The sequence below is a fragment of the Atractosteus spatula genome, chromosome 2 (assembly GCF_055471065.1).
Source record: "Atractosteus spatula isolate fAtrSpa1 chromosome 2, fAtrSpa1.hap1, whole genome shotgun sequence".
Lineage (NCBI taxonomy): Eukaryota > Metazoa > Chordata > Actinopteri > Semionotiformes > Lepisosteidae > Atractosteus > Atractosteus spatula.
In genome coordinates, this window is record NC_142707.1 from 40218319 (window position 1) to 40236775 (window position 18457).

General features: G+C 34.5%; 1 protein-coding gene across 1 annotated transcript in view; it reads right to left on the reverse strand.

The window, feature by feature from the left end:
- Positions 1 to 18457, reverse strand: part of nbas (NBAS subunit of NRZ tethering complex) — a 274777-nt gene that overhangs the window by 140625 nt on the left and 115695 nt on the right. Inside the window, exons 32-35 of the mRNA XM_088938542.1 lie at positions 11063 to 11176; positions 6262 to 6375; positions 3805 to 3962; positions 1244 to 1342 (exon numbers count right to left, since the gene is read on the reverse strand). Coding sequence (XP_088794668.1) covers positions 1244 to 1342; positions 3805 to 3962; positions 6262 to 6375; positions 11063 to 11176 — 485 coding nt within the window. The remainder of the gene's footprint in view (positions 1 to 1243; positions 1343 to 3804; positions 3963 to 6261; positions 6376 to 11062; positions 11177 to 18457) is intronic.

An 18457-nucleotide genomic window follows, 5' to 3' on the forward strand; every position in this document is an offset into this window, starting at 1 on the left:
AAAAAATACAGTCTCCGAATTGTGGACCATTATAACAGGATAGGACAGTATTTGATGCTGATGTTGGTTTACATCGTTTATACTGTATATGTTGATTTATATATTTCAGTGAGCACAAAAATATTGTGAAACCTACATTATGGCACTGCCATAAACAGAATATAATTTGAAAACCTAACAATGTTTTTTTTAATGACACTTGTCACTTTAAAAAAAAATAACAAAAATTAATTTGTAGCAAGACGTAAAGGTAAAACACCTGCTCCAAATTGAATTTGGTTTCAAAAAGTCATTTTAAATCAAAGCAATCTGATTTTCCATTTTTACTACACAGCTGGGGCCTTAAGCAAAAGTCAATTAAAATGCACAAGGAAAGTTTTATTTGATCAGGTAAAATTCTCTGTAGGAGCAGGTATTTTTAAAATGTCTAAAATGTCTGAATGTTTAGAAAATTAAATGTCTAAAATTAATGTAAAAAATTTTTAGAAAATTAAATTTCATAAAGTGTATGTTTGTTGACCCTGCTAATATGCTTGTCAAATTAGTTGTGATTATAGTTGAGAAAAGCAGTATGTAAACATGGGTAATTGTCATCAACAGATGAACTGCTATTAAAATGACATTCATATGATATGTACCATATTTAAGGATCTAAAATAAATCTACCCCTTAATGACATTAATTGGCATTAATTTGTTCTTAATTTGCTTAATTCCTACTAGATTTGAGCCATTCTGACGTTCCGCTTTTTACTTACTCCTCCATTAGAGTACTTTTCGGTAATATAAGAAGTTTTTCATGACCCTATAATGACCAAATACACACCGCATACAATTGTGTTTATAAGGTAATTTATGCACAGAACATCTTAAATTCTGTAGTCTAGCTCTTACTTAAGACAGACAACCGTTTAGGATATGTCATTTATATCGTAAGGCCTATAACACTGAGTTGTGAAGGTAATCATTAACAGCTACAAAATTATAGGCATCTTTTAATTATATTAACTTTTTAAAACCAAAATTTGTCAATTAGGAATAATATACTTTTAGAGTGATTGTAAAACATCTGCATGTACCATCTGCACGACTATTACCTCTTGAAACCACAGAGAAACCAACTATGTTGTGTAATCTGCAATACTGAAAAGACAGTTTCAAACTGCTTAAGGTAAGCAGTTTTTTGGTCCCTTGTTAAGAAACAAAACAAGGCACCTAAAATCACCATAAACAAAAAGCCTGACCGGTTGGGAATCTTTAGCATCCAGCCCTGCTCCAAAATGATTAGATGCTTCTCCAAGATGAGTGGGATTAATTTGGTAGTTCACTGCTTGATAAAGGATCTGTTAACGAGACAAAACAAGAATAAAAAAAATAGAAATCCAAACAATACATTACACAGAGAAAGAACAAAAGAGAACCATGCTTGAACAGTATATTCAATAATCTTTTTTATGAAATAATGATTGTTTTCCTATATTTCAGTTTCAGTTCAGTAACAAGATTATAATACTGGAAGAAAGAAAACAATAAAAATGTATGAGCCAGCACTACTGTACAATAACAACAATACCACAGATCTGCAATGGAAAGCACCAATTTAAATTAACATTTATGCCACCGAATATAAAAGCTTTAAACTGTTAGTATAATTAAACTACATTTTATCTGCTATTTACAATAACGGGTAAATGCATTTAAAGCTATATTATTTGAATCATTGTGAAATATGAAAATGTCATCAACTAACAAGATAAAAAAAATCCAAAAAGTCAGGCAAGTTATTTTGATAGACAGTAGACAAGTATAGTTTGACACACATTTACTGCCACATCAAAAGTGAAAAGAGGGCAGATTACTTTAGTCATAATGGTGAAAGAACAGCAACCACTGAAAAGCTGAATTCCCCTCTAATTAATCCAGCGTGTTAGATTTGACAACAAGGTCTCTCCTTTGTGATGCTTAAATTATGAAGTCTGGCAATGAAATAAAATAGGCCCCAAGATATGAATGTACCATCTGTTTGCTATCATGTGACCTCTCTAGACTGGCTTAACATTCATCACCTCACACACTTCATCTGTGCCGTGAAGAAACTCCTTATTGTGCTTAATTCCAAAGTTAAACAATGTTAACTCCCAATGAACCAAAAATTCCCTTAATATAAAACCAATCTTGCACATGTGAAAGTTGAATTAAAAATACATTTTTTATATTGTTCATTTTCCTGTATTTTAAAGTTGTTACTGGAACTTAGCAAGATAATTACCCAAGAGAATGAACAAAGAAATATGTTGCCACCATTCTTTTTATGTGTCACAAGATTCAAACTTCCATTTCTGATATGTACAATGGCTTTAAACATCTCTTGCCTAATGCACTTTCCAATAAGGAAGAACACACACAAAATCTTGAAACAGGTAAAGGAAACAGGTACAAATAAAGGAAACAGAAATTTAAAAAGATTGCAAAAGATAGTTGGGTGAGTCTGTCAGTATGGTAAATAGATTGTGATATGGCACTTAATAAATTTAGCAGAGCACTCACAATTACAACACTGTGACAAAGTAAAATAAAATCACAGTACAAAGTTAGTGAAAGAAAACAGAAAAGTTTATAATGGTATAACTCATGACAGAGAAAAACTTGATACACAGATCGGAAAATATGCAATATTCCATGAGCCAAAAGTATACATTGTGGCTTTAAGAAGTACCATACATTGCAAATCTTATTATTTAATATAAAGGGTACAATTGCTTCTAAGCACATATTACCTACATCGATGCTAAATGGAGAAACCATGTTCTGTATCTCAAATTAGTTAGTTTACTTAAAGATCTGAACTACATGCTGTAAAGATAAATGTTATAATTAATACAATCTCATGAACTCAATTCATAGAGAAAAGGTTATTTTGATGAAAATACTGCTAATATACATTCAAAAACAAAACAATATGATAGTTATTATTGATGCAAGTAGCTAATTAAAGTCATCTCTTAATATTTTGTGTCTTTATGTTTTTTTATATCCACCCAGCATTTACCATGTAGACTAAAACATTTTGCATTGAAACAACTTCTAGAAAAAAGCAGTTTTACTTGACCTAATCCCTGTCTTTAGATCTTATGGGTGTTTAGGGTTGATGCTTTTATTTCTCTTCAATACTTTGCAGAACTCAAAAGTTTCATACGCCCCTCAGGCTTTCTGTCTGTGACATCTGTCAGATAGTATTAATTCCATTAACCTAACCGTATACGAAGTACTCTATTGTCTGGGGATTAGTAATTTTCCTCTTCTCTCATCTCTTTTGTGCAAAAGCCTTCTAAAGTCAAGAGCAAGACAATTTTAAAATTCCGTTTTAATATAGAATTATACACCTTTGGCACAACATGATATGAATTCAACATTTATAATTCTGTAGTTAGACTATTATTCTACAGACAAACCAGCCGTAGAAAATCTCAGATTTGCTAAAACTTTAAATCCATATAATCTCCCTTGCCTAGTCTCTGATTCCCCTGCAGAAATTGGTAAGTCAGTACAAGCTCGCACATGCCTGCTTCAGTATGGTTTATTTTAGGCTGAACATTATTCTGAAGTTTTATGAGGTTCTAAACTGTGTTGTTGTACAGAATATAAACTATGCGCCAATGCACTGGATTGCATTGCTTCTATGTGATTGAAGACAACAAAAAATACACAGCTTGTATTTGGACATTTTTTCCCCATGCAATTTTATATGCCTGGTCTTTGCGCAGTTTTACATTACTGCTTATTGTCAGGATGTTCTGAGACCCACCTGTGTTTGCAGAGAGCTACTAGCAGCTAGCAGACTCTGAATGACATGTGGAGGACAGTGTGTGAGGGCAAAGGCCATGAGCTCCTGCCGAGTGCCCAGGTCCTGGTAGCACTCACACTGTCCCAGCTGGCTGCAGACCTGCCAACCATCACTGTAACCTGGAAAGGCAAAAAAAAGAAAGAATCACTATTCCATCTGGAATTGCTGTCAGTCATTGGTAAGGTCACCGTTGATCCTTTGTTAAATATTTCAATGCAAGAAAATAGCATGATGGGAAATAATAATAAAAAAGAAACATAAATGACCTCTCTTGTAACTGAGCATCTGGCCCCTTTGCAATCTTTGAGAATCTGAATAGCATTTAGATGCAGTCTTCAATTATTAGGCTCAAAGATACAGTATGCAAGATGCTCTGCATACAAACGTCTTTGCTTATTTTTCTTTCTCTAGGATCCCTGCCTGCAAGGCATGCTTTGCAATCTGTTAAAATGACACTGTAAATGTACAGTGATTACAAAACAAACTGAGGAAAGCATGGTCTATTTTCAATGCATTTGGAAATCAGCCATAGAGACCAATTATGATTATGATCAGAGATTTGCACAGTTACGTTTTCTTTTGCATTCCAGTAAATAACAAGTCTACCAAGGGTCTTTCTGAGAGACCAAACAGACCTGTGTCTGCAACTTAATAAATCATCATGCTTCCTGGATTCAACAAAATTGTAATTAGGGCTTTTTTATCTGCAGTGCTGGCTCATCATACATTAAATGTTAATTCAAGTTTTCTTCTCATAGTCTCTACTTAAGTGCAGGGGAAAAAAGAAAATCATATTAAAATTATATTATCAATCTCGCTTTCAAAATTTTCTTGACAAGGCAGAAGAAGAATTTGAGCAACTGAAATGTATTTCTTCATAGGAATTTAGTATGTCCTATCTGGGAGTTTAACACACATAAGTACACAAAACAGTAAATAAAATAATGCACTTCCTGTATTTCCAGCACTTATTCAACCTAATTCAGGCTGAACATTCCATATTTAAGATTTATTTAAATAAACCTTTCGACACTGGCTGCAAGGTTTAGATGTATTACTCAATTCAAATGCTTTTTCAATGCTCGTTATACTCTTTTAAACTACATAGACACTTCAAATGAGAAATAACTAATATAGCCAATTATAGTAAAATAGGTAAGATTAATAGCTCTTAGCTTTCATTGAATGATAACTAAAATGAATCTCTCATCCTAGCGTTAATCCCGCATCAGCAGGGTCCGCTTGTCGGCACGCCCATCTCCATTTGGTGGTTTGAACCAAATCTTTGAGCTGACGTTGCCATTAAATGTGACCGAGAAATACTCCAACTGGCGCGTCGCTCCGCCTGCCGTCGGAGTGGGGGAGGAGAACAAAATAATGTAGCCAATTCATAGAAGGGGATTATTAGGAGGCATGGGAAATTTGGCCAGGACGCTGGGGTTACACCCCTACTCTTTTCAAGAAACACCTTGGGATTTTTAATGACCACAGAGAGTTAGGACCTCGGTTTTACGTCTCATCTGAAAGACGGCGCTTGTTTACAGTATAGTGTCCCCTTCACTATACTGGGGCATTAGGACCCACATGGACCGCAGGGTGAGCGCCCCATGCTGGCCTCACTAACACCTCTTCCAGCAGCAACCATAGTTTTTTCCAGGAGATCTCCTATCCAGGTACTGACCAGGCTCACACCTGCTTAGCTTCAGTGGGTTGCCAATTGTAAGTTGCAGGGTGACATGGCTGCTGACCCAATAACTAAAATTAATACTTCTGTATATTCTAGATATAAGAAACGTTAGATAATAAAATGATTAGAAAACAGGTTAGTACTCCTTACTGTCTGTTTCTGAGTTTTCCTATCAGATGGTGTTATCTAATTAATTCTTTTCCACATTTTTCCTTTTTCATATTTTGAAACTGTCAGTTTTTAATGGGTGCAGTATGTGCTACATTCCTTTCACAAGCGCTTGTGTGATATATACATATACACATCCACATATGTGCACACATATCTCACAAGTATGCAGTAGGGGCTTCTATTTTTTTTTTTCCATTATCAATCCAAAATGAAAGCAGCAAGTGCAGAAGTCCCCAGGCCCCAGGATAGCCACAAGGTTGCTGCTGTATAACAAACTGAAGAAACTCTGGTACCACAAAGCTATTTGTGTGCTATTATTTTGGTGAATCTGGTCTTAGTCACCTATTAACAAAGACTGAATTTAAACCAGCAATCACATTGTTGTGTCCAAAATGTGCTCCAAATGGAGGTTGTTACTTTGTGAGCCACTCAAGATACGCACATCAGCAATTCTGTTAAAAGGCTAAAATCAAGGTGTGATTTCTTAGACTAAGTTTATTTTAAGTGCTTATGCTCATTAGTACATAAAGTGTGCATTGAATGAAACTGCTGTATAGTACCTGTTGCCATGAGCTCCTGACAGTGGATATTGGAGGCCTTGTAGTCCTGGCAGTGAAGAGCCTGTTCTGCCAGCAGAATTAACACTTGGCCTTTTCTCTTCACTTCATTATCTCCTGAGAAAATTACAGAGACACTCATCAAAGCCTGAATGATTCATTATCACGAAAGTCATAAATACTACAGCCATTATTACTGCTCATATGTGAAGACTATTTTTTTGTTGTTACTGTAATAAAAACATAGGAAACATTCCAAAACAAGAAAAAAAACCTGGTTCTCAGGTGATTGCTAGTAGTTTATTGATCAAAGAATCTCATCCAGCTGTTTCTTAAAGGATTCCAACAAGCTGCTTCAGAATACAAACTCCAAAAACTGCAGTTCCTTTTGTGTTCAATCTTTTGTAGTAGAAGTAATAAAAGCAGCAGTAGTTCTATTGGCAGAATCTGTAGTAGTACTAGTACCTCTAATAACTACTACACTACCAGTAGTGTACCAGCAATATCATACCAGTATAAATGTTTGATACCTACCAGTTCACTACTTATTAATGGTAATACTTTTATTATGTGGAAATATGATTCCAAAGTAGTTAACATAAGAAAGTCAAATACAGTATGTCACAATATTGGATATTTTCAAATGATAATTAAAGAAAGGGGAGATGAAGTAACTGTATCGCAGTATTTAATTTCTTATAATGGAATAAAGAAAGGATCATTTCTTAAACAAAAGCAAAACTCACTACCTAGTGAAATTCAAAATGATGTATATACAGTGTGCGAATTACAAATGGGGACACATAATAAAAAGTGTAACATTAGCTGCAAATGACCAAAAACAACATTCTTAACCATTTCACAAAGTACTGCACATACAAGTGCTCTTCAATATCTTTGAAATACAACCATTAAGTTTGTTTTCTCAGTAGTGAAACTATTTTCTAATAAACCAATAAATTAATGATATAGAGCTTACAACCAGTGAATTTAATCCATTTTGTACCAGCAAAATCAAAACACAAAGTTCATATCACAAGACACAAGAAAATCTAAGCTTCACAACAGTATATTTAGAAACCAGGAAAAAACAGATATAGTAACAAAATATTTTTCTCCGGCATTGCAGTTCAGAGAAGCTCCAGTCTGTTGATAATTTAAAAATTCTCCACCAAAATACAATCATAAAAGCAAACATTTGTCAAAATACATAAAACCCATTGTGCTTACCTTGTAAAGCAGTATAAACTTTATTATAATAATAATAATAATAATAATAATAATAAACTTTATTTCATATAGTGCCTTTAAAGGTGCTTCTCAAAGCGCTTTACAGGATGACAATAACAATAAATAAGAAGAATACAACAATAAATAAGAAGAATACACAAGATAAGACAAAATTATAATATACAATTACAACAATACAACAATTACAATAGAGGAGACCGTGGATGGTGGTACTAAGAAGAGCAGAGGGGTGAAGAATGGAACCAGTTAAGTAAAGGCTTTTCTGAAGAAGAGGGTTTTGAGTCTGGATTTGAAGGAGTTTAGAGAAGGTGACTCTCTGATATCCTTGGGCAAAGAGTTCCAGCGCTTGGGGGCATAACAGGAGAAGGTCCTGTCACCCATACAATGTAGACGGGCTTGGGGGACAGTAAGGAGGGCAGAATTTGAAGAGCGGAGGTTGCGAGGTGGGGAGTAGAGCGATAATAGTTCAGACAGGTACTGAGGTGCCAAGGCATGCAGAGCCTTATAGGTGAGCATGAGGATTTTGAAGTCTACACGGAATTTGACCGGAAGCCAGTGCAAGGACTCCAGGACAGGAGTAATGTGAACACTTGCACTAGACCTGGTCAGGATTCTGGCTGCTGAATTTTGGACATACTGCAGTTTGTTCAGAGTAGATTTAGGTACCTCAGCGAGTAGAGCATTACAGTAGTCAATTCAAGAGAATACAAATGTGTTGATCAGCTTTTCAGCCACAGTTAATGATAGCATAGGGCGTAGTCTTGCGATATTTCTAAGGTGAATTGATCGCCAGTTGCGGACATTTACAGAGCGTGGGTGGGAGGTGTTAGAAACAGGTAATTCCAGATTGAAGAGAATGGCTAAGTGGTCAGAGAGGCCTAGATCAAGGGGAGAGCAATGGGAGACAAAGGAGTCATTTGCAATAATTAAATCTAAGGTGTGTCCTTTGTTATGTGTAGGGGTACAAACAAACTGAGTAAGGTCAAAGCATCCCAAAAGAGAAAGGAAGTCTTTAGCCAGACTGGAAGAGGTTGACTGGAAGACTGGAAGAGGTGTATATTAAAGTCCCCTAGAATAAGGATCCTTTTCAACTTTAGGCATAAGAATGAGAGAAAATCAGCAAACTCACCTAAGAAGGCTCCACTGGGTTTGGGTGGTCTATAAACTGTGGCAATAATAGTAGATTGGGGGATAGAAACATTTAAAACAAGACACTCAAAAGAAGAGGGAGGAGGTATAGTAATAGGACTTAGACTGTAAAAAAGTCTCTGCCTCTGCCTGAAAGACGCGGATTTATGTTCAATTGTACAATTGTTCAGTTCACTTCCACATTATTAATGTTGTGTCTAGAAATTGCTGACCAAAGGGTTCCTAATATTTTCAAACCAACCGCCTATGAATAGCTGATGTAACAGGCAGAAATAACTGTCATTGAGTGAATTCTGACCATTCAAAGATGTTGGGGAGGATCTGAGGCGTTTGCCATGCTATTTTTTTCTTCAAGTAAAGATCACAAAGCATCTTGTCAATTTGTCATATCTGTACACCAGCAGTTTGCAAGAAAGTTCAAAAACAGACTTTTCTATTGTTTAAACACCATAAATACCCTTTCAAGCACTGCCAGTAGAGTAAGTAAATGCAAAATTCATGGAGAAATGTTTATATTTGTTCAATCACTTGCAAATTTGTATTCAAAGTACCACATACTAGCAAAGAAATGTACATTCTAGGTGTACAACAACATGAAAAATTGACTTTTTAAGACAGACAATGTGTTTGATGTTTTTTTCCCTCTCGTTGTTCTGAATATTTCCCTTTAATGTGTGTACTGAATAAGACATGAAAACCTGAAACTTCAGAATTGATGGTCAAGGGGTTCCCTTGAATTCAAGACCCTACCCAGGACTAGGGTGTGCAAGTTTCCAACATCATTCAAAATTATTAAAAGATGCATCCATTTCAGAAGGATATTGACCTTGTGTTCCATTTGGGGTGAGGTTAAATAACAGTTTGTGAAAACTAACAAATAATTTTCTACATACTAAAAGCTGTGTAATAAAGACATAATAGTTATTTTAAATTCTGAAGTTCTTTTAATTTGCTCATTTTGCCATTGTCTCTACTCTATCCTTTTATTGAAAGTTGTTTAAATGTAAAGTAAATTTTAACTATGTAGCTTTTTATATATGTTTGGCTTTTCATCATCATAAACCTTTATATTAACCAAACTATCACTAAGGAAATAGATGTAAAGGATGAAATGCAAAAATGAATTATTACACACATACCAGTATTGTATCTAATTAGATTATATGAATTAAGATCTAGTATTGTTAAAATACCGATGTACTAAAACAATTTGTGACTTCAAATTTGCAGAAAAAATGAAACAAGACAGACTGAATGTAAGCAAAATTAAACAGGAAAAAAAAAACATGAGCTCCTCTACTGTGACTATTACAAGCCCAAAAGCCACTGAGATGTCCATATGAAATAGCACAGTTGTCTATGGCAGGATGTGTTCATGCAAAATCTACCCGCACCTGAGAGGGAGAGGTTTTGCATTGATTTGACAATACCCGTTTCTCATTCAACCCTTCTGGCAAGACACAAAAGAAAAAAAAAACTACAGATTCAAAATCTAAGCATGTCTGTCAATGCCTTCATCAGTCTGAAGTGTGCACTGAATTAAGCAGTGCAGGACAAATCCTTCTAGTCTTTCTCCTGGAAGGGAGTAATCATTCATTCCAGTCTAAAGAGCCTCAATCCTGCAGTCAACGTACTAGAAATCCAGAGTGCTATCAGACAGTGAAAGGGGAACATATTCAGCTGTTCTTCATTTGACATGCCTAGTGACCACACATGATTGCTATAAATTATCTTCAGTCAAAGACTTGGTGGTGTCATTGTTTAACTACTGGGCAACAGATTGTAAAAAGCTGTAACAAACTTTGCAGGCACACTCGCTTTAAGCACAAGCACATTAATGGAGTATTAACTTGCATTATAATTTACATCTGAAGCATGATTATATATTAAAGATTTTACATCTGTAATATTCTCAATTCCAGATTGAGAAATTTAGTAAAAGTCAATTTATGCTGGTTTCTGACAATCTAACCTGGATGATTACTTCTTATACTTTCTGCCTCATTCAACCTTAAATCAAAAACATTGCAGAAGAAGGTCCTCCATTACTCCCTCTAGCCTGAACAGCCAATCACATGAAAAATGTAAAACACATCTTAGGGCTCTTTAGTGCCCAAAAAGAACTCCCCTCTTTTCAGACACACTCTTCTTTTAATATTAGTGCACGTACAACACAATCCTGTATTAGCAAGAGAATGCTATTTTCTCCAAAATCTAAAATTAATTTAACTGAGAAAAAAGTCAAACCCTGCAGATGTATTAAAACAGGCAACGAACCTGTATCCCTCTGGCGCCTTGTCACAAGATCCATGAATATGCATCTCAAAGGTTCAATATCTTCTACTTAGCATATCACATTTGTGTTCATGGTATTGTACACACTTAAACAGTTACACTACATTACCTGCGACCCTCAGCAGATTTGCAAGTCCCAGGAGTTTTGTGTACTGCTTATAAGCTGTTGGGCACTGAGCGATGCATTCTTCAATGAGAGTGAGACGGTCTGATCGCAGGCGTACTGGGAATAGATTCAGAGAAAAAAAAAACAACATTAGTGTGTGACATGCCAAGTGTCAAAAAAGGCAGTGATGATGATGACTTGACAGGTTCTATTGTTAGATCTTTGCAGTATAAAGACAATTTCATTACTCTTAAAAGCTTTGTCTTTTCTTGAAGAGTACATGGTACTCATGTTTGACTTATTAAAAATGTGATTCTTAGGACAATTAGATAAGACGTGTAATTGGCCATCTGATTTTACAAGGTCATGACTATTTTTTTATAGGAAACACATAAAACAATGTTAGGGATGTTGTAAAATATTTATTTTCGCAAATGCAATGTGAGAATATATTCAGAACTCACAGTACACTACTTTTATAATCATTAGATGTGATAATGTGAAGTTCAGCTACTAACTTGCATACCTTGCCTTTTCTTTTCACTGGAATTGCACTAAAGTGTATTCTATTAAAATTATATTTCTATTCCTGAAACACTATACTCTGCAAGAAAAGAATTCCAACATGCATATACTGTACATGTGTGTATACAAATTTAAAAATAACTTGCCAAATATTGCAAAACAACTGAAACGGTGACATTTAAAGTCTACAATCCTGACTAATCTCAGTGTTAATGCCCTTAAAAATTCTATAATGTATTTAAAGATCATTTATAATCAGAACACAAATAAATATATATGTATATACACGTACATATTATGAGAGATTTAGCAGTCTGCTTTGCAGAATTACTCTCATTTTAGCTGTAGCTTATTGTGATACAGTAGTTTGGAGACTGTGGCCTTTATTTTCCAGAGCTGCTAAATGTAGCTATACAAAAATAATAGAGCAATCTTAACATTTAAGACAAAGGTATAGACTACAGTAGTGGAGAAAGTGCTATACTTTCTGTCTGAATAATGTTCTAAAAATGTAATGCTTTTACAAGATGTAGGTTTGAAGTGCACAGTTAATCTTTTAGTGCAATAGTGAAAAATAACACCAAAAATATCTGTCTACAAGTTCATCACTCCCTGCTCACATATATACAATATTAAAAGTTTTAACATTGTAAACATGGACAGTGTATATAGAAATCAGTGATAGAATCATAAAAGTCATGTGATGGTTAAATACTATGGATTTTCATTTAGGAAATTATTTTGGTTTGGTGGTTTTATAAACAAATGTTGTGTATCTCAAGATTACAATGTATTCCAGGTTTTACCAATTTACTTGATTTAAATAATAAACTATTTAATATATAGATAATTAACAAAAGTGGAAGAGGGCAGAAAATACAAAATTTCTTATCAAGATTTATCAGTCCATATTGCAGTCATGACATATACTCAAGTGGTGCATCAAATTCCATTAACTACTAAACTCACATGATTTGCACACAACACTTCAGTCAATGCTTTCAGCTTCTGTGCTGGGAGTCCCAGATGAGTTTAACTCTCTAAATAACACTCGGATCAAAATGTCACCCAAGCTCATAACTCTCAAATTGTCTCTCTTCAATTATTTCTACTAATTAAATGTTATCATTTTGTGAATGGTTACAGTGAGCAGTATGCATTCTGTATGGAAACTGCTTCTGGAAATGGTGTAATTGAGGATCAAATGGACATTGCTTCTTAACCTGAGCTGATTTTCATGCACCCTAACACACAGGTTAATGGATGTAAGACTTTTCAATATATAAAAAGGCCAGTAAGTTCAAATGCTGGATGCTACCATTGGTTCAATATTAAATTTAGTTGGCTGAATAATTTTGATTTTTTTATTCTTTCTCACAGAAGGTGAGATAGAGTGCATACACAGAATATTAGCTTTGGGGCTTTAGGAGTCCAGTGGAGAACCAAACAAGATGAAGTCACCACAAGAGCCTGTGAGCACTGTGAACTTGGAAAATGGAAGAAGTGGATTTGTATGGGGTAGTATACCAAACAAAGAAAGTCTGATTGTAAGCCAGTATGTTGAACCCTGTAAAGAGTAGTACTAAGCGCTAAATACTGTGTGCTGAAGCTGTTTTGGAGGTTAGACAAATCCATACTCAGAACATTCTTCTTCTTTTTCACTTATTATTACAATTTCATTCCCAGTTGTAATAATTACAATTTAAATTAAATACAGCAATGCCAAAAAAATGTTGGAATTTTAACATCTACACAGATTTGTGAACAACATCCATATAAAACACTATGGATTTATTTACCTCCCCTTCACCAAAATATGACTTCAATTCCGAATATATATTTTAACATGTACAGCATGTTTATTCAATTGCACTGTACTATAACAAAGAATAAGTATTATAGAGCAGAAAAGACCAGCGTTTTCATGTTATACTGTCAGCAGGACATTTTACCTTCCAGTCACAATCACAAAGAATGTGAAAAGTGCGCAGTCTGGACCTTTATGGATCCAATCGATTTTAGCTACCTTTTCCAGTAGCAAACAGGTAGACCTCTGTTAGTATCAATGAGCATCAGGCTGGAGTCTGCTTTGTAGAGGATCTACTGAAGCTCCTGTTGGCTAGCTGATGAGCAACTTCAGTGGATGTAGTATCTCAAGGCACCAGGGGATGAACTAGGAGTCTCTTCGCAATGTAGTCAATAGGTAATTTCTACACAAGCACTTTAAAGCTTTTAATCCTCCTTATCATTGCCTTCTGGCATTTCTAGCTAGCAAACAAAATTACATCATTTGAAGAGCTACAAATCAACCAGCAAGTACACCTGACAGCTCTGAGATGCAGACAGCACCAAAGCTATAAAAATATTTTTTCTTTATGGGACCTGAAAAACACATACTATTTCTGAGGCACCAAAAAACTCCTCACAAAAAATCCTTTGCCATCTTTAAAAAGACAAATTATGTTTTTCTTAGGAAGTTTACAATCAAAAGGTCTGCATTTAGAATTAAATATATCAAGAAGATGTTACTTGATTTACTAAAATATGCATTTAAGAATAATATGCATAAATATATGCACAATATTATTTTACTACACAAAGACAAAAAATAATAATAAGACAATATTTGAATTGTATAGATTAAAAATGTATTCTGATTTTCTAGGCCTGATGGTTTGCTAAGAATCATTCTCGTTTTTCTGTATATATTGTACCTATTTTATCTCCAATATAAAAACATAGATTGCTATATATCATAAATGAGAATTTAGGGTCTCAGTAATATAATTTCATACAGTAATAGTAAAACAAAATGAAAAATAGGTGACCTCAAATTGAAATGTCTATGTAGGCAAAACAGTTCTATGTCACCCTTTTTACACATTTAAAGTCAGGACCAATATGTTGTAAATAAACTGTTAAAAAGGGTCAAGGAGAAAGTAAAAAAAAAAAGCAACAATTAATCTTGCCGAAAATAAATAAAACAGATAACATTAACAAGTAGTTTATTTTTTGAGAAGTGGCTTTTATAGACTGAAATCAGCCTTTATGTAAACAATTTAGAATAATGTTTTGCAAATACATTTGTAGGAAGAATTATATCTGGACAAGGCATCAGGATTAACATCCCAACTCTTCTAAACAGTTGGAACCAAACTTAAATGATCATAGACAGGGCTTGATTAAATATGCCCCCCAAAAAAAGAGAGCATCTCCTTCAGCACTTGACGATATACTCAAACATTTATTTTGAATTTCTAGTACAGAAAAGTGTCTGCAATTCCAACAACCAGCAGCAACCTGAACTTTTTTCTGATAACTGCCATTTAAGTGCTAATCAGGCATAACATGAACTACACAAAGTGTAACTAAAAAAGACATCACTTAAAACATTCATGAAATAAATATCTTTCAAGATATCAAAAAATCACATCTTATCCGAAGACTGCAAATGGTTACTGCTGTGACATGGGTACATCTTTGCAATAAACTGAGCAGTAACTTTTATTAAACTTTGTTTTTTTTTCTCTTTACAGCAAACATTGAAAAATGAAATGTGAAACATTTCCAATGATTTAATCAAACTGAAAAAAACAATGATGTTTCTATAGAGTTATTTGTGGATGTTCCATCACTGAAAACATTTGGTATAAGATTATACAAGTGTCAAAGCATAAATAATTTAAAACAGCACTATGGATTTATTGTTTCAAATAGCTCTGCATACTGCTATGTAACATCTGGATAGTGGGGCAGACAATCAAAATGTACTTTGTTTTTATAGATTTTGTATAGCAAAAGGCATTTCCACATTTCCGACATACTTAACCTTCTATCCATATGTTGTTTGTTGTATTTCTTTCTTTCCCCTCCATTTCAGGAGTTGGAAAAGTAAATCACAATGTTTGTCAGCTTTTCTAGCTTGATGTTTGTTGTTTTAAAGCCTTATCTATTATTATTTGGACAAAAATGGAACAAAAGCATTTTATTATTAAGAACTTAATAATACTTAATAATAAGAACTTAATATAAATTTTGTCACAAAACAAAGAAACTAGCACTTTGTGTAATAATACCAAAGAAAATTAAATCCATAATATATATATATATATTTTATGTTTAACTCAGTCTTAAGGGATTACTATATATTGTATCCAGTATATTGTATATATGCCTTCTGTGACTTCATGTTTCTCTAGGGATGATATGTAAAATCTCTTTGTCATCCATCCATCATGGGGAAAGGCAAAGAACTTACAAATGAAAAGAGAGAAATGGTTGCAAAAAATGGTTGGAAGATGGGTGCATATACAGAAAAAAACATCATACTGCCATGTGGTGGTGGATAGTTCATGTTTTGTGGCTATTTTGCGTCCATTGGTCCTAGGGCCCTTGTAAAGGTCATCAGCATCATTAACTCTACCAAGTACCAGAACCACTCTACAAGTTCTATTTTAGCCAAAAGCCCATCTGGAGGCTTAAACTTGGCCGTTAAGTAGATCTTTTAGCAAGACAATAACCCCAAGTATACATCAAAATCAACAAAGAAACGCTTGATCACAAAATCATTTTTTGGTCCACATTGCATACTGTGTTGCACCCATTGCTTGCCATGATAGACTTCTGCACCCCTGTAACCTTGTATTGTATAAAGTGGTTAGAAAATGGATTGAAAATAAATTTGAGAAATATGTAATGTTGGTTAATTGCATAGAATCATTAATAATGTAAAATATATTCAACATTCTTTTTTTTGCTCTTTTTTTTTTGCTCAGTCTTTTTTGCTCATCTTCATCAAGGATGCATTTGTTTTTTGTTTCAAAAAGGGAAACAAAAATTGAGGCATTTACCTAAAATAAATTCAGTTCTGAAAACCACAAGCAAATACTCACATCTAAAGTATTTTTGATACAAACACTATTTGTTTGCAACAGTTGAGGACATACTATAAGGAGTGAATAGACACAGATTATGACCAATAAGAGTTCTGCCATTAGCTATCTGTTGCCAGAATTCACTATGCAACTGCTTGAAATTGAACAAGAATTTCAAGGTTGAATGCCCTAGAATTAACCATCATTCCATCAGCTCACCATGCAATAGACTCAGCAAACTGCTGCGTGTGCAAACGTAGCCTTTATTTTAATCAAGATTTGTCACTCTCCCATTTAGAGTCCCTGTAAGGCATTAAAGAATTTGTTGTGTGTAATTTTGCAATGTGAAATTTAATTTATATACATAAACAAAACAAATTAGTTAAAACTTTAGTTTTAATATTTTAAGAGTACTACTAATGCATTGATTTTGAAACAGAAAATCTTTAAAATGGATTCCTGGTTTTACATTTTATGAATGCTCTTGTGAAAAGGAGTTAAAATCATTTTTATAAAAAAACAAGATCATTTAAATTTGGTGCAGTGTGGCTAATCTATTTTATCTTTGGTGCTTTTCTTTTATATCTGCAATGGCAAGTTTCTGTTATATCTGCTTACATGTTTAAGTTAGTTTTAAATTGGCAATGCATTTTACACATATGTAGGAGAAATTTAGTACTTTTTCACTAAAGTCCTACAGACACCATGACTTGTCTGTTTTAATATTTATTCTTTGGAAAAGGCTTGGTACTAACAGAATCCACTACAAAAATCTGGAGAATACCTCTGAATTCAGCAGGTTATTTGATGGTTTATCTGTCAAATTTACAAAGCATGCATTACAAACTACATTGAGAATGTTTCATTTTTAAAGTCTTTATGAAGAATTTAGCTCAGACAGTTCTTTCATTTGCAGGAACGTAATGCAATTTTATACTTTGCTTGACACTCCTCATTTTGCAATTTCAAGTTTCATTTATAAAACTCTAAACTGACAAATTTGTACCTTTCGTTTAATACTGGGAAATTGTTTTTTATGCAATTAAAAAATACTAATGTTTCTCTTTTCTTCTAATATAATTATATTGTAGAACATAAGAAAGAACATTTGATAGTAGCTTATCCAAGGATCTCATGAAACCATTTCTTGAAGGAAGCTAAGGTATCTGTAACAGCCAGGCAAGACGGAGCTCACAGCCCCTGGTCACCTCGACAACCATTTACATTCACACACAATATTAAACACCTCCCTGTGCCTCAAGAACATGATCGGGACGGCTGTCTGTGCCACCTGTCCCCATGTAATGGGTAATTACCTCATCAGCGCATGTCCACTCCTCTGTCTAGCACTCTACCATTGGTTTATTACTCCAAAAAGTCTGAGAGTGTTTTCTACACAAACCCGCATATTAGTGTTTAATCCAGATATCCACCTGAAACTTCCTGAGCCTTCAAACCCTACTCTGTGCCAGGATCTGACCACCAGCCGGAATCTCTTTCTGCATTCAGTGTGCTACATGGCCACTGATGGCACGTACAACACATTCTCTTGTTTTTCCTGTCTGCACAGCTCTTTCTTTGCTCTGGCCCTCAACCCAGTGAATCCTCCACCCTGGCTGTCTGCTAGCTTTCGGACCTAATGATTGGATTCTTCAGCCTGTTTCACAGCTGTAGTATCCCCCAGGTCGTAATAGTATTGGCTTCAACCACATGGATGAGTAGTTTGTTCAATACCCCCACAACCTAACAAAACAACTAATAAATATTGACACATGGATACGAAAACAAAGAGGTCATATTTACATAGTTTTCTTAATGCCATATTATTAATTAATGATTGATATGATCATCAGTTTTTCAATAATCATATGCTGCTGCTGGAAGAGGTGTTAGTGGGGCCAGCAGGAGGCCCTCACCCTGCGGCCTATGTGGGTCCTAATGCCCCAGTATAGTGACGGGGACACTATACTGTAAAAAGGAGCCATCCTTCGGATGAGAT